The sequence below is a fragment of the Rattus norvegicus genome, chromosome 16, assembly GCF_036323735.1.
Source record: "Rattus norvegicus strain BN/NHsdMcwi chromosome 16, GRCr8, whole genome shotgun sequence".
Lineage (NCBI taxonomy): Eukaryota > Metazoa > Chordata > Mammalia > Rodentia > Muridae > Rattus > Rattus norvegicus.
Genome location: NC_086034.1, coordinates 76387420 through 76403878, shown reverse-complemented (window position 1 = coordinate 76403878; position 16459 = coordinate 76387420). Strand labels below are relative to the sequence as shown.

General features: G+C 40.6%; 1 protein-coding gene across 7 annotated transcripts in view; it reads left to right on the top strand.

Moving 5' to 3' along the window:
• Tpte2 (transmembrane phosphoinositide 3-phosphatase and tensin homolog 2) overlaps positions 1-16459 on the top strand; it is a 94335-nt gene that overhangs the window by 51786 nt on the left and 26090 nt on the right. For all 7 annotated transcript variants that reach the window (XM_039094736.2, XM_017600201.3, XM_063275620.1 and 4 more), the window contains 5 exons: positions 3630-3690; positions 4457-4538; positions 4658-4746; positions 12520-12581; positions 14626-14706. In XM_039094736.2, the coding sequence (XP_038950664.1) occupies positions 3630-3690; positions 4457-4538; positions 4658-4746; positions 12520-12581; positions 14626-14706 (375 nt within the window). The remainder of the gene's footprint in view (positions 1-3629; positions 3691-4456; positions 4539-4657; positions 4747-12519; positions 12582-14625; positions 14707-16459) is intronic.

Here is a 16459-nt window from a genome sequence, read left to right as displayed (position 1 = left end):
CAGTGTGGCTGGTTACTCTTTATTGTGGATGGGGACAGAAACTGCAGTTGACTGCATAGCGGGGCTGTGGCTCTCAACTTTCCTTTTTTATTTTTTTCATTTTACATTTTTAAATTATTATTTTATTTATTTACAACCCAGCCTTTGCCTCGCTCCCCATCCTGCAGTTCCTCATCTCATTCCTCCTCCCTCCTGTCTCCAAGAAGATGCTCTTCCCCAGCAGGCCTCCCCAACCCTGGGGCCTCAAGTCTCTCGAAGATTAGGAGAATCTTCTCCCACTGAGGCCAGACCAGGCAGTGCTCTGCTATATATGTGCTGGGGGCATCGGACCAGTGGTAAACCTGGGTCTTCAGATAGATCTATTTCCAATTTTCTGAAGAACTGCCAGATTGATTTCCAGAGTGGTTGTATTTTCCTAATCCTTGGACCCTTTGATTCAGTTCCTCATGTTGTGGTGACCCCCAACCATAAAATTATTTTCATTGCTGTTTCATAACTGTAATTCTGCTATTATTATGAATAATAATTAAATATCTATTATCCTATGGTCTTAGGTGACCCTTGTGAAAAGGTCATTTGGTCCCCAAAGGGATCATGACCCACAGATTGAAAACCACTACTCTAAATACTTTATGTCCATTTGATTGGGGTGGGGGGGTATTTGGAGTTTTCAGGCCAACTAACTAGTTAGATCAGAAAACAGAGGTAAAACAGGTTGAGTCAAAGATAAATTTATGCCCAAACATTGAGTGAAATGTAAAGTGATGTAGAATATATCTGGAACTTAAGCATGTGTGTATGTAATTTTTTCACTTAGACCTAACAATAATAATTACTGTGTATATGCATACATTGCAAGGTTACTGTGACAGATCCTGCAAAGGATCATGCATTTGCATATTTGGTCTCCAGCTGGCAGCGATATTATGGAAGACAGTGGAGTTTTTATAACTTGGTGCCTCATTGAAGGAAGTGGACCATTGCAGGAGGATTTGGGGGCTTGATAATCTACCCACTTCCTGCCTGCTCTCTTCTGCTAGGCTGCAGAAGAATCATAGTTGCTGCCATGAATCATACATGAACTATAAGCCAAGACAACAACGATAACAACAACAACAACAACAAAACCAAATTTCTTTCTTCCCAAAGTTGCTCCTTGTCAGGTCACAAATAATGGGGAAAGTAATGAATAAGGAAAATTGATACCAAGAAGTAGGGCCACATCACTGTGATAATCACGGCCATAAAAAAGTAAACAACTTTAACTTTTTTTTTTTTTTTGCTGTGTAACTATATTCAAAGCTTTAAACTGCTTTGTTTATAATTACATAATAATTATAAATTTTTAGTTGCAAACAAATGACAAACTATTTTGTTAAAAGGGTCTTGCATTTACAAAGAAATATCTGTAAAGTCCAAAGCATTAGGCCACAATGATTATATGATTTTTTTTTTTAAAAACAATTTTATGTGGTGGGGAAAGAATCTAATGAGCTCTCATTTGAAAACAACAGACTTGAGTCAATCAATTCTAAAAACAATTCCCTATGTATTCTACATAGTGAATAAACAATATAAAAATTTAAATGTATATTTAATTTTTCATAATTCGGGTTCTTATATGTACAAAAATGAAATAAACACCAAAACAGCAAGATTCTCTTTTCTTTTAATAAACAATTTCTGTAACCTATTTCCAAGTTGTTTGGCTAAAAACCAATTTTAATTATTTCGATATCTGCATTAAACATTCTTCTATCCTGAAATAAATTCCTTTTTACCCTGAAGAGGACCTGGATACATGAAGCAAAATCTGTTCCTGTTGAAGATCAGTCATCCAACATTTAAGTTCATCATTTTTTAACTTGTCTCTTAGAAATATTTCCCTTTTCACACATCAATACATTAATGGAAAGGCAAACATTTTCAGCAGGAAAGAAATTCATGGGTCCTGTGATTGAAAAAAAAAAAAACAAACAAAAAAAACCAAAAAAAAAAAAAAAAAAAAAAAAAACCAAGACAGCAATCTGCTTTAATGTAGAAATAGCAAATACAAAAGAGAGGGAAAATGGTTAAAAGCCCAAATAATTGATAAGAACAGAAGTCATATTGGTATTCAACACCAGTGCTTCCTTGTTTGAAAATCGCTACAACACGGTGATTTAGCAGGAAAGCCATTTCAACACAATAAGAACTTATCAAGGCCGGACTAATGCCTGTTGGTTGGCAGTGCCTGTATGAGAAAGGTAGAACTCCATGGCCACTCATGACCATTCCTAACATTTAAATCCTACTGTCTTCTTGTAAAGAGGGGAATTTCATTTGTGTTCTATAGTATAATGACAACAAAACAACAGCAAAATCCCCAAATTCAGCCTATTGTGTTGTATAATAATCTAAAACAATGAAATAGTTTAGCTTATTCGAAAGGTGTAGGAGCATTTCAAAAGTATCGTGAAATCCAACTATGTGGTGCGTGATGCAGATAGGAGTGGAATCTAGCATTATGCTTTGTTACATTTTTAAAATATTTTTAATTTTTAAAATTTTAAAATATTCCTTATATTTTTAAAATAAAAGTTTCCTGCATAACCATTGTGTTTAAACACAGGCAAGATAATCCCAGGCTTGTTTTGTGGAAGCTCTTGAAAGAATTAACCTCTTCAGGACGAAGTTTTCCTTCTAACATCTTCTCTAAAGCAGAATTTGTAGATAGATACCACTTAAATTTGGCCTTGTCATGGAATATGTTTCTTTCTCCATCTATTGTGATTGAAAGTCTTGCTGGGTATAATAGTCTAAGCTGGCATTTATGGTCTCTCAAAGTTTCTAGACCATTTAACCAAGCCCTTCTGGCTTTTCAAGTGTTCATTGAAAAGTCAGGTATTGTTTAAATAGGACTGCCTTTATATGTTCCTTGATCCTTTTCCCTTGCAGCTTTTAATATTCTTTTCTTGTTCTGTACATTTAGTGGGTTTCGGTTGGTTGGTTGGTTGGTTGGTTGGTTGGTTGGTTGGTTGGTTGCCTGGTTTTTCAAGACAGGATTTCTCTGTGTGACCTTGGCCATCCTGTAACTCTCACTCTGTAGACCAGACTGGCTTCAAACTCATAAAGAATTACCAGCCTCTGCATTCCGAGTGCTGGGATTAAAGGAGTACACCACCACTGCCAAGCTCGTGCTTTGATAACTATGTGTCATGGAGAACTTCTTTTCTGGTCACATTGTATCCAATCTCAGGAAGCAGAGAGTAAACAAGAAGTAACAACAGGATATAAAGCCTCCTTACATTCTCCCAGAAACCCACTCCCACCAGCAAGACTCCACCTCCTAAAGGTTCCACAACTTGCCCAACAGCACCACCAGCTGGGGCACCAAGTGTTTAAATGTGAGCTCATGGGGAATATTCAATTCAAGTTGTAGTAGAGGCTCGTAACAGTATCTCAGACTTCTTTCTTAGCGAGACACGTATGACGTAAAATCTGCATATCCTCACACTGGGAAAATTTCCCCTAGACGATGCCAGTGAGAGGCAGGTGAAACAATAGTAACCATTTGTAGTTACTTCTCTCTCCAAGCTTACTTCTGGATCACTACTGGAGATGTAACATTTGTGTCTATCTTTCTTCAGGAAGTTGTCAGGTTCCTCGACACCAAGCATCCAAACCACTATCAAGTCTACAATCTATGCAGTATGTACATGACTCACTACTGGGGCACTATAGATAGAAGACATATTGTTCACAGACTCTTCTCTGACATTCCGTTTATTCATAAGTATTTAGTAGTGGGAACTCAGAATAAAACTTCTTGTGTTGGCCTTATGTGATAGGGAAGTTATCTCAAGGGCACAAAGTACCCTAGAAGAGAAGCTGAGGTGGGCCTGGAACGACCAAATGGGCAGAACAGAAGTTAGCCATGTTAGGGAATGCCTGTTCTAATGGTTCTAGAACAATACATTTATTCTTTAATCCCTTCTAAATTACACAGGTGTAAAAATTAGCAAGTCTGCCTTCTAATCCACCTGGAGTAGGTGTGACGGGGGAGGGCCCTGGGTTAAAACAAAAACTCAGCCCTGTAGGAAATAGATTGTATCTCAGTTTGCCACCCAGTCTCTGGTAATCTGTTCAATGCCTGTGTATTCAATGAACATGTTTAGGAGCTGAAAGCTCTGTCAGCTACATTTGTCTGTGTTCTTAGTTTCTAACACCCATGGTGATGTACTGAGAAGACCCTAGAAAGCCAAAGGCAAAACCTCTTTTAAAATAAGTTTAGCTTTCCCAAAGTAGATAATCATCAAACTTTTTCTTTCAACTCTGAAGTACTATTTTTAGAGCAGACTGAAAGTTACTCTAGAAGATAAAGATTTTTCTAATTGAAAATTGAAATCCATTTATAACTTTATCATTTGCTATGTCACTTGGCATAGATTAATGCCATATGTATTATTTCTTTTAGGTGAGAGATCTTATGACCCTAAGCGCTTCCACTACAGGGTCCGCAGAATCATGATTGATGATCATAACGTACCTACCCTCGAGTGAGTCTTATGTCACACTGTCTGTCGGAAAAGGGCTAATTACCTTGGGCTTGATGTTTTAGAAAATACTATTTTGGAAACAATTTCATTGAATGAGAAACTCTTGTATTTGAAACCAGGGAAATGTTGTTGTTCTCCAAGGAAGTAAATGATTGGATGGCCCAAGATCCTGAAAATGTTGTAGCAATTCACTGTAAGGGAGGAAAAGGTAATGCCCCTGTTTTCTTTCATTTTCCATTTTGTTAAGAAATTGGAAAAATATACTGATGTGTGTGAACAAAAGTGATTAAGCAATATGAATCATTAACACTTGAAAATACTAGTTTCAACACTAAGGAATGTAAGGAGGAAGGAGGGAGACGGCAGAGGGGAGGAAAGAACTGGAGAGTGAGGAAGGCAAGAAGGAAAAGGAGTTAAGGAAGGTTGGGAACATTTTCCCCTGCCTACTAAATTGAATTATTTTGCTTTTGACTTGCTAATGTAATTCTGTTAAAATACCAATGGCATTTATCTTTGAAATGGAATAACACTTTTTATTTCAAGGTTATTTTTTAATTGGCAAAGACTTACATATTTATGATATGCATTATATTTTTGTTGTTACATTGTGGAGTAGCCTGATTCAACTAAATCTTATATGTATCGCCTTATCATACTTAATTTATACATATGTATCTCCTTCTCATACTTACTGTGGTTAATATGGTTTTCCCGATGGCCGGGATGTTGAGTATGTTTATATACCTGTTGGCCTTCTGCATGTTTTCTTTTGAAAGTACCTTTTGACCACTATTTTTCTGCTCTTTTTATTGTCATTGCTGTTATTTGTTTGGAGAGAGGTTTTTGCTTGGTTGGTTTGGGGATTTGTTTGTTTGTTTGATTGTTTCTTTTCCTTGAGACAAAGTTTTGATAAGTAGCACAGCCAATCCTTGAACTGGCTGGTATCCCAGGCAGGCCTCCGACTCATGATGCTCCTGTTCCCTTCCAAATGCTGTGACTACGGGTATGGCTGACTACTATATTTGGCACTGGCTTCTCTTTAGAAAGGAGCTACTCATATTGAAGTTTTATATAACATATTCTAATAGTGGCTCCCGTCCTGCATCTGCCCCAGATCCTCCCCACCACTACACCTACCCCACACTATGCCTTCTGTCTCTCTTTTAAAAAAAAAGGTAGATTTTTAAACATCAGAATTTAGTAAAAAACAATAAAAAAGAACAACAACCACATAATATATATATATACATGTATATGTATATATATATGTGTGTATATATGTATATATATATATATATATATGACAAGTAAGATAAAAATGGTCAAATGAAGCCATATAAGACAGAAAAAGAAAATCAGTAGAAACACCATTGAGTTCATTTTGTGTTGGCCTTCTACTGCTGAGCGTGGGGTCTGCCCTTGAGCATTGTTTGTATACCCAGCGAGACACTAATTTGTCTTTCTCCGTCTGGGAAGCCTCATTTGGAATGATTGCTTCCAGCTTCCTTCACTTACCTGTTAATCCCTTAATTCTGTTTTTCTTAATAGATGAATAATATTCCATTATTCAAAGGTACCACATTTTCATTAGGCACTCACCAGTGGATGGACGTCTAGGCTGTTTTCATTGCCTGACCATTGTGAAGAGAACAGCAATGAACATTAACGAGTGGGTATCACTAAAGTAGGGTGTGGAGTCCTTTGGGTTGATGTTCAAGAATGATGCAGGGTTGGGGATTTAGCTCAGTGGTAGAGCGCTTGCCTAGGAAACGCAAGGCCCTGGGTTCGGTCCCCAGCTCCGAAAAAAAGAACCAAAAAAAAAAAAAAAAAAAAAAAAGAATGATGCAGTTGGATCACCTATTTCTAGAGTTTTGATCAACCTCCTTTTGAGTTGCCATAGTAGCTTTACCTGTTCACACTGCCTCAACTGTGAATAGCTATTTATTTCCCCTTTCTTACAGCCACATCAATGTTTGTTGTCTTTTTTTTTGGAGCTGGGGACCGAACCCAGGGCCTTGCGCTTCCTAGGCAAGCGCTCTACCACTGAGCTAAATCCCCAGCCCCGTTGTCTTCTTTTTTTTAAAGTCTTAGCCATTCTGACTTGAGTTAAGATGAAATCTCAAAGCAAGTTTCATTTGTACTTACCTAACAGCTAAGAAGATTGGACATTAAAAAAAAAAAAAACATTTTTTGGCCATTCATATTTTATCTTTTAAGAACTCCCTCCTCTGTCTCATGCCCCAATTTGAAGAACAGGCTCCCTCTTTGAAATCTTTGCCCAGTGACGCCCCATACATACCCAAACATTATAGGAAATTGCCAATGCTCTCTGATCATGCTCCAGAACATGACAGTAAGACCATGTTGCTGACAACATGCATGAGTCATATACATGGAGAGATCAAGCTGATACTCACCTGGAAGCTTCGTCCCTACGCTCATAGTGCTGGAGTATGCTATCCTTGCTGCCATAGGAGGAAAGTCGACATCATTCTTATCGTTTTGTGAACCCCGAGACGTACAGTAATGGTCAGCTGTCAAGGCGTGCTTACTGCTGGAATGGGAGTCATCAATCCCTTTTCAGTGAGATTTAAGGTCCATTCCACAAGTTGAAACTCATACCCGATACTATAATTAGTCAGATTCTGAGAAAAAATTGTCCACTGTAAGAGAGACACAGTATTCAGACAACTCCTAATGCGTTGTTGCCATACGCATCAGTTAGGGTATCTCTCAACCCTTATCAGAGAAGCTTCTATTTTCTATAGATGGTGACTGATATAGAGACCACAACTAGTCAAGGTATAAAGAATGAAAGGCTACAGAAAGTTCCGTCCTGAATAGATCATCGATATCACATTCCCTCTTCCCAAGGCTCAGGGGTCACTGTGGAAAGTTGGGAGGAAGATTCTATGAATCAGAGGTAGTGGATGGCTAGAAAGAAACAGTTATTTTCCTGACAAAGAAGGCCACTTGTCTATATAAACTCCCAGCAGTTGTGACAGTTTACACTAGACAACATCACACTATAGAGATGGGAGGTAGGCATAAAGTCCCACCCGTAACTAAGGAACTATTGCAACCCACAGCTTCTTAGAGAGGAGAGTCAGTCTTCTAAGAGGTATGTCCCCTGGCAGGCTACCCAATCAAGAGTATGTGGGCAGCACAAACTATATGTTATGGCTTTTCTTTTTTCTTTTTGAAGTTTTATTTTAATTATGCATCTCCTTTCCCTGTACTACCTACAAGCTTTTCCATACGCCCCTTTCCACTCCTTCAAATTCATGGTCTCTTTTTAATCTATTGTTATTGCGTGAATGTATGATATATATTCTTTGTGTAGAGCTGAGGATTGTGGGCTTTTTTTCTGTCCAGTTTGACATGCCCATTGGTGTCCTCCTTGTTCAGCTCACATTTGGGCGGTAATGTTTATGGGTGTAGCTTCTGATGTCACTAGAAGACACACTCTCACAGCTAACTCCTTGTTCCTCTGACTCTTACCATCTTTATGCCCTCTCCTCTGCAATGCTCCCTGAGCCTGGGGTGTGGGAGTATTTTGTAGATGTGTCCATTGTGACTAGGCTCCATAACTCTGCATTTTGATTGGCTATGGGTTTCTGTGGTGGTTTCTGCTGCAGAATCCTATATTGTATTTTTTAAATAAAATCATTTGAGAAATTTTAAAAAAGAGGAGTTGGGGAAATAGCTCAATCAGCAAAGTGCTTACATGTAAACCCAATGACCTGAGCTCTGATCTCCAGAACACATGTAAAATCCAGCACTGTCTGTAACCAGCATGTGCTGGGATAGAGACAGATGTCTGGGGCTTCCCAATATGCCAGTGTATCTAATCAGTGAGCTTCAGGGCCATTAAATCCTTACCTCAGCACTAAGGTGGAGAGCAACAGAGAATGACATTCTCTCTCCCCAACATGCACAAATACACACAGGTAACACACACACACACACACACACACACACACACACACAGAGAGAGAGAGAGAGAGAGAGAGAGAGAGAGAGAGAGAGAGAGAGAGAGAGAGAGAGAATGCTCTCCAAAAATTTTTTCTAGGACTTTAATCCCATCCCAACTTGCACAAGTGCCTAGTTGGTAAAGATAAATTAATCAGTACTGAAAAGAAAAAAGTCTCCAGGACTTTCTTAGTCTCAGGGGAGAGCTAGCTTGTATTTATTTACCCTGTGCCCACTGACTGGTGATGGGCTGGCCAGAAGCACTGACACTGTTCAGGGGGTGAGAAAGCAAAGCCTAAGGTGGAGGAAGCCGACCCCTGACTCCCAGTTGCTGCTGGAAGCCACACAGAGGAATCAGGAACAGAGGGTCAGGGGTCCACAGGCCTGAGAGGAGTAGCCTGGGGACAGGGGTTCCCCAACTCCTGGACATTCAGATGCTGCTTGGTAGCTGTGAATTGGGAACAGAGTTGGTTCCCTGGGCAGAGGAACCTGGGGCAGGGGATGGGGAACTCTGGCTTAGCTCATCATCAATTGTCCTTAGCTTAGCATCGATATTCTGGGAGCTCTGACGGGCCTTCTGCAGAAGACTTAGATGGCACAGCTCTGTAGACAGAAGCTTTCTCTATGCTCCCCACAGTGGTTCTTTTTTTTTTTTTTTTTTTTTTTTTGGTTCTTTTTTTCGGAGCTGGGGACCGAACCCAGGGCCTTGCGCTTCCTAGGTAAGCGCTCTACCACTGAGCTAAATCCCCAGCCCCCCCACAGTGGTTCTTAATAAGAGTCCTTGGTTCCAAACTGTTTAGTGATTGGGAACCCCAGCTTCACATACCTTTTTTAAAAAAATTGGATATTTTATTTATTTACATTTCAAATGTTATCCCCTTACCCAGTTTCCCCTCTGGAAAACCCCCTATCCCATTCCTGCTTCTATAATGGTACTCCCCCACCCATCTATCCACCCCTGCCTGCCTGCTCTGGCATTCCTATACACTGGAGCATCGAGCCTTCAAGGGGCCAAGAGCCTCTCTTCCCATTGATGCCCAACAAGGCCATATGGAACCATTTGCCTAAGAATTTCCTGAAGTCATTGTTTTTAATAGCTGAGTAGTACTCCATTCTGTAAATGTTCCATGTTTTCTGTATCCATTCCTCTGTTGAGGGACATCTGGGTTGTTTCCAGTTTTTGGCTATTATAAATAAGGCTCCTATGAACATAGTGGAGCACGTGTCCTTGTTATATGTTGGAGCGTGTTTTGGGTATATGCCCAGGAGTGGTACAGCTGGGTCCTCAGGTAGTACTATGTCCAATTTTCTGAGAAACTGCCAGACTGATTTCCAGAGTGGATGTACCAGCCTATAATCCCACCAACAATGGAGGAGTGTTCCTCTTTCCCAACATCCTCACCAGCATCTGCTGTCACCTGAGTTTTTGATCTTATTCATTCTCACTGGTATGAGGTGGAATCTCAGGGTTGTTTTGATTTGCATTTCCCTGATGACTAAGGATGATGAACATTTCTTTAGGTGTTTCTCAGCCATTACGTATTCCTCAGCTGTGAATTCTTTGTTTAGCTCTGTATCCCATTTTTAATAGGGTTATTTGATTTTCTGGAGTCTAACTTGTGAACCCACACACCTGTGATCACTTGATTTTTGACAAAGAAGCTAAAACCATCCAGTGGAAAAAGGACAGCATTTTCAACAAATGGTGCTGGTTCAACTGGTGGTCAGCATGTAGAAGAATGAAAATCAATCCATTCCTATCTCTTGATACAAAGCTCAAGTCCAAGTGGATCTAGGACCTCCACATAAAACCAGATACACTGAAAGTAACAGAAGAGAAAGTGGGGAAAAGCCTCAAACACATGGGCACTGGGGAAAACTCCTGAACCGAACACCAATGGCTTATGCTCTAAGATCAAGAATAGACAAATGGGACCTCATAAAATTGCAAAGCTTCTGTATGGCAAAGGACACTGTCAATAGGACAAAATGGCAACCACCAGATTGAGAAAACATCTTTATCAATCCTACATCTGATAGAGGGCCTCTCACATCTTAGGATCTGTTTTCCCACCCCTGAGTGGTATATAAGGGCTTTCCTCACGCCCATCATCAGACATTTGGCATAGGGTAAATGCAGTCTAGTGTTCTGTGATTTCTGGAGTTCCCACAACCCAGCAGCAAGACAGAACACAGGACCAAGCATCTGTGCAGCATTTTGCCTGCCTAAGTGGCTTTGAAGTTCCCATACCCCAACTGGGGTGGGGGTGGGGTGCAAAAAGCAGAACCACAATTAACTCTTTGTGAACCAAAGAGAAAAGAAGAAGAAAATGTTTTACACAGTTTACTTGCATAGACACACACACATACACACTCATATACAGTCTGGTTGGGCCTGAACACCTCTGTCTTATCACCTCCACAGGTGTTTATGTATACTCACATACATACACATATACCTACGTATGTATGTATGTATGTATGTATGTATGTATATGCATTCTTATAGACAAAAGATATATACATATATACATTTGGTGGGTGGAGCAAAAGCTCCAACAAGCAAGTTCCAACAGAGAAAAAAATTCACTCATTCTAGATGAAAAAGAAAAAGAAGATCCAACCTTTATTGCTGATAGAAAGACAAAGATTTTATCTTTTTTTTTGCTGAAAGTAAGGAAAACTTCTCCCTTATTGTCATTCTTAGTTCTTATACTTTCTCAGGAGAAGTGATCGCATACATCTTTATATTCCATAATTGCATAGCAGAAATGTTTTCATGGGTTTCCATTAAGACAAGTAACTAACATTCATTTTCTTTTACTAGCTTTATAAGTTCATTAAAAGTTTAAAATAATATTTTTATGCTGCAATTAGCAGATGTTTACAAGAGGCAAATGTGTCTTGTGTTTCATTAATATTGAAGTTTTGTATAGATAAAATAGTATTATATTTTCTGTCCTTGCAGCTACAAGAAATTTTCCATTCCCAGTTTATGACCTTTAGTTACCAGATAGTGGTCTCACAGCTAATCTAGAAGGAATGTTTTCCCTGATCATAAATTTGTTCCAAGCCTGCTTTCTTATCCTAGTACAGTTAGCTCATGACACATGAAGGTTCACAGAACGCTATTTGCAGGTTTTCAGAGGGCTGGAAATTACTTGTAGAAATGTAGGAATTCTATAAAATCATTATCAGGAATTATGAAATCATCAACTTATCTGCATAGCATTACTAAATGATAGTACATGTTCATTTATCTGCAGAAAATCTGCCCAGTAGGCTGGGCTCATTCCCAGGAATTAGCAGAAATGTTTACTTGTGTTTCATGCAAAGCAGTGGCCATTTCCAGAAAACTTATTTGAATGCCTTTAGTCTTTCCTAGATGGCTCCTGAACACGTGTGTGTGTGTGTGTGTGTGTGTGTGTGTGTGTGTGTCTGTGAACATATGCGTGTATGTGTATATATGTGTGTGAGTGTGAGTGTGTGTGTGAGTGTGAATGTCTTGTGTGAGTGCATGTGTGTGTGTGTGTGTGTGGTTTGAGTGCATGGTGTGTGAGTGTGTATATAAGTATGTATTTATATGTATGTGTGTGTGTGTGTGTGTGAGAGAGAGAGAGAGAGAGAGAGAGAGAGAGAGAGAGAGAGAGAGAGAGAGAGATCGCAAGCATGTGTGTGTTCTATGGTTTGAATAGGTTTTCAGTTATACAACAAGTGCCTTTACCCACTAAGCCATCTTGCTGGTCCCCCACCTTATTTTTTTGAGACACAATCTATCACTAAACTGAGAACTAAATGTCTTGGATAACAATCTCTTGGATCCTGATTCCAGTGCTGGGGTCAAGGTTCATAGTGTTACCACAGCTTTTCACTTGACTTTTAGGATCTAAATTCATGCCCTGAGGCTTTTTGCCAATCAAGAAATAAATCATCTCCACAGGTCTCTGAGTTCTTAAATTGAGCACTACTGTGAACAATGATTCTTTAAATGGCCTTCTTTTCTTTTTAGGGAGAACTGGAACCATGGTGTGTGCCTGCCTCATTGCCAGTGAAATAGTCCTAAACGCAAAGGTATGAAAAACATCACTGTGCTATCTCGTGTGGATCAAATCTGCTCCTTCTGAAGTGTCCCTGTAAAATGTCATGGTTGTTCTTTGAGTCATAACTCATATAAGTTAACCTGGAGAGGTGGTTTTTCCAGAAACCATGGGTTTAAGACTCCCTTGTTTAATGTGTGGCCTATCTCTTGTTCTGTGCCAGGACTTGGCTGAAGTCAGAGAGACACAAAATTTAAGGGAATGCAAAATATTCCAGTATATTAAGATTTGCCACATTTTCGGCAATATTTTGAGTACAGCAATCATGGTATATATAATAGCTATATTTTCATAAAGGCAGAGCACAGTAGCTTCAGGATTAAGGTAAGATAAATTAAGCCAAGTCATGCAAATGTACAAAGGCTCAGTTAGGCCTGTAGCTGCCTACCCCATGCCAGCTCTCCACACTGAAGCAAGATCAAATTCAAGGCCAGCCCGGGCTATAGGAGGAAAAAAAGAAAAGACAAGAATACACCATGGTGGTCAAAATGCTGCCCCTTCTCTCACCACCAAACACATGACATCTTCTTTCTTTACAAGAATAGTATAAAGATGAATTAGATAAGGGCCCCCAAAGGATTCAAGCATCTGTATAATTGATAAGTCATTCAGCGGTTGCCACTTTCCAGTTCGCCACAGCATCTCATTGTCTGTGCTATGTCAAACTCAAGGTATGGGAGACTGGTTGATGTGTAACTTCTTTAGAAATGTCTGAGGAGATAAGGTGGGCTGGTTCCAATTTCTTTAACATCCTTTTTTTCTTTTTTTACATTGATTTAGTGTGCATATGCATGTATGTGTGTGCATGCACGTGCATATAAACAGCTTGTAGAAGTTAAAGGAGTTGATTTTCTCTTTCCACTACGTGGATTCTGGGGATCAAACTCGAGGCATCAGGGTAGGCAGCAAGCTTCTTTACCCACTGAACCATCTTGCTTGTCCTGTGTCCACCTCTTGAAACAGAATTCTCAGTCGTTTGCCTGCCAGGAGCTGGGAGTTTAGCACTTACAGGATACACTTCTGAGTGCTCTGCCTGTCTCTCCTACAGTGTGTGGAAGAGATTCTGGCTTCTAAATGTATACTTTTAGAATCTCAGAGCCCTCTTTGTTTTTATTACTTGACACACAGGTTTTGAATATGGGTATGTTATCCTGTTTTTGGTAGCCCCTGGGGACTGTGTGTGAGGCTATGTCTGCCCTAGGGCTGGGCCAGTTTATTCAATGCCTGGGAGCCCAAGGTACAGGTGAAAAAAAAAAGGAGGTGTGCTGGGACAATGATTTTAAAATTATAGATCAATAATTAATGAACGCTAAAATCGACTTAATGAGGGGCTGGGGAAATGCTTCAGTCGATAAAAGATCTGTTGTACAAGTATAAGAACCTGAGATCAGAACCCTAGTACCCACATATGTGGCAGGAGGGGTGGGCAAGACATTAGAGGCAGGTGGATTGCTGGGGCTTGCGGACAATCCAGTGTAATCAAATCAGTGAGCTCTGAGTTCAGGGAAAGACCAGCTTGGAAAGCAAATGGGAGCAAGTGAGGAGATGGTTTTGTGGAGAGGCGTAAGGACATGAGTTCAGATCCTCAGCCCCTATGTTAAAATTCCACACGATGGTATGGCCCTGTAACCCCAACAAGGGAGGGTCTGGGGAAGGAGGTCAGGCCAATTCCAAAGGCATGCTGGCCAGCCAATCTAGCTGAATTGGTGAGATCCTGGTCAGTGAGACCCTATAGTTAGTTTACTGGATTTCCTGGCCGGAATCTGGTCTGTTTCCGGTTTGGAAAACAGAAGTAGAGGAGTTGACCAGACGGTCCCTAGCTTTTCCCGATCTAGCATCCCATGTATTTATGAGTCTTTGGTCTCACAAATACAAGCCCCTAATGTGGTGTTCTAACTATGCCATTTGGGGTAACCTCTACCCCAAAACTGTTAACTTTAAGAAATCGGACTTCAAGATTGCCTGCAGTAAGAAAAACAAGAGAGCGGCCAAACCTTGTGTTGTCCCCTTTCCCGCAGGCAAGTCTGTACTTTTTTGGAGAGCGACGGACAGATAAAAGTAACAGCTCTAAGTTTCAAGGAGTAGAGACCCCTTCTCAGGTAAGGTCTCTGTTTCGAGGGTCCTGTGGGAAGGCAAGATGCATCAGCTCTGTGACACCCATATCATGTCCCACTGTCCGGGCTGATGCTCATGTGGCAGTACTCAGCTGCGCTGCTCAGTTGCTCCCTCCCGGAGGCTCAGAGCCCCATCTCAGATGCCAAGCCTTATGATCTGCCCAGAACAACATTCTACCTCACATTTTATATTCGTTATTGTTTCTAGAGTTCAGGAACTGATTTGCCCTCCCAAGGTAGGAGGGTCCTGAGGTCTAACCGCCATATAAAGTTTACCCCACAATTAGAAAGGAATTACCTTTCACAGGCACCTACTCAGACACACGAACAATTCAATCCCTGAAGAACAATCACAGGAACTGTTTCTGGATGTGTGTGTGTGTGTGTGTGTGTGTGTGTGTGTGTGTGTGTGTGTGTGTGCGCGCGCGCGCATGCAAGGGGGTAGGAGCAGAAAGAGGTCGAGAAATTGTATTTTAAAGAAGGATGAGCTAGGCATGGTGGCTCATGCCTTTAATCCTAGCACTTGGAAGGCAAAGGCAGAGGATGTCTGAGTTCAAGGCCAGCGTAGTCTACAGAGTGAATTTAAGGATGGCCAGGTCTACACCATATCTAGGGGGAAAATCCAAATAAAAAATAGTAATAAGAAGAAATACTATTATGAGTCAGGCCTGACAGCTTATACCTGTAATCCTAGAGGGAGACAGGAAAATCTGTTTGCCTAGGTGAGACCTTATAATAAAAAAATTATTATTGTATACCAGATAAAATTGCATTTCCTATATGTGTATCTGTATCTATATATCACATTAGATTCTACACATATATAAAATATATGCTGTTACCTTTTGTTCTCTCAAAAACAGTTTACTATGGAATTTTCCAAACACAGTGTGCTAGCGAGAATTACTGGTGCTCTGGCAATGAAGCAGTTAAAGGTGGGCAGGGTGTGTCTGGCTCAGTTTCAGCTCATTCCCTTGCACCTCTTTGGGTTTGATGGTGGCCGCAGGGGAGGGAGCTACTATAAACCATAACACACACACACACACACACACACACACACACACACACACACACACACGAGTAAAGTCCTTTACACTCATCATGCTATTTCAGCTCATAGTCAGCCACATTCATTCTCTGCTATCTCTCCTCAAACCTGTGGGCACTGCTATCCACCCTTTCATTCTCTAAACCTGAATCATTTTGAAGGAAATCCCATCGGTATATCATTTTATCCCACAAGTATTTCACTGTGACACCTGACATAGGACCTTCATAAAAGCACCTCAATACCCACCAGACATGGTGGCGCATGCTTCAATCCCAGTGCTCAGAAGACAGACTGGCAGATCTCTGTGAGTCCAAAGAGACCGATCCAGTCTTCACAGAGCCCCAGGATAGATGGAGCAACACAGAGAGACCCTGCCTCAAAACAAAACAAGTCTCCTTGATGCCGCTCACCAAGGCTGTCAGTGCAGGGACTCAGCTGCAGGTCTGAGGTGCTGGCAGGTCACGGAACAGGGGGCCCTGTGTTGAGTGGTGGCAGCTATTCACTGTCACCTTCACTTTGGACCACTCTACTGGCCACGTGATATCCAATTCCCAGCTAAGAACTTGTAGAAACCTGTCTCATAGCTGTCATTTCTTTTTTAAAAATTAATATTTCAGGTTAGCATCCAACGTAATAGATTTCATCATCATGTCTTCACATATGTGTCATCTTCACATACATGCCATG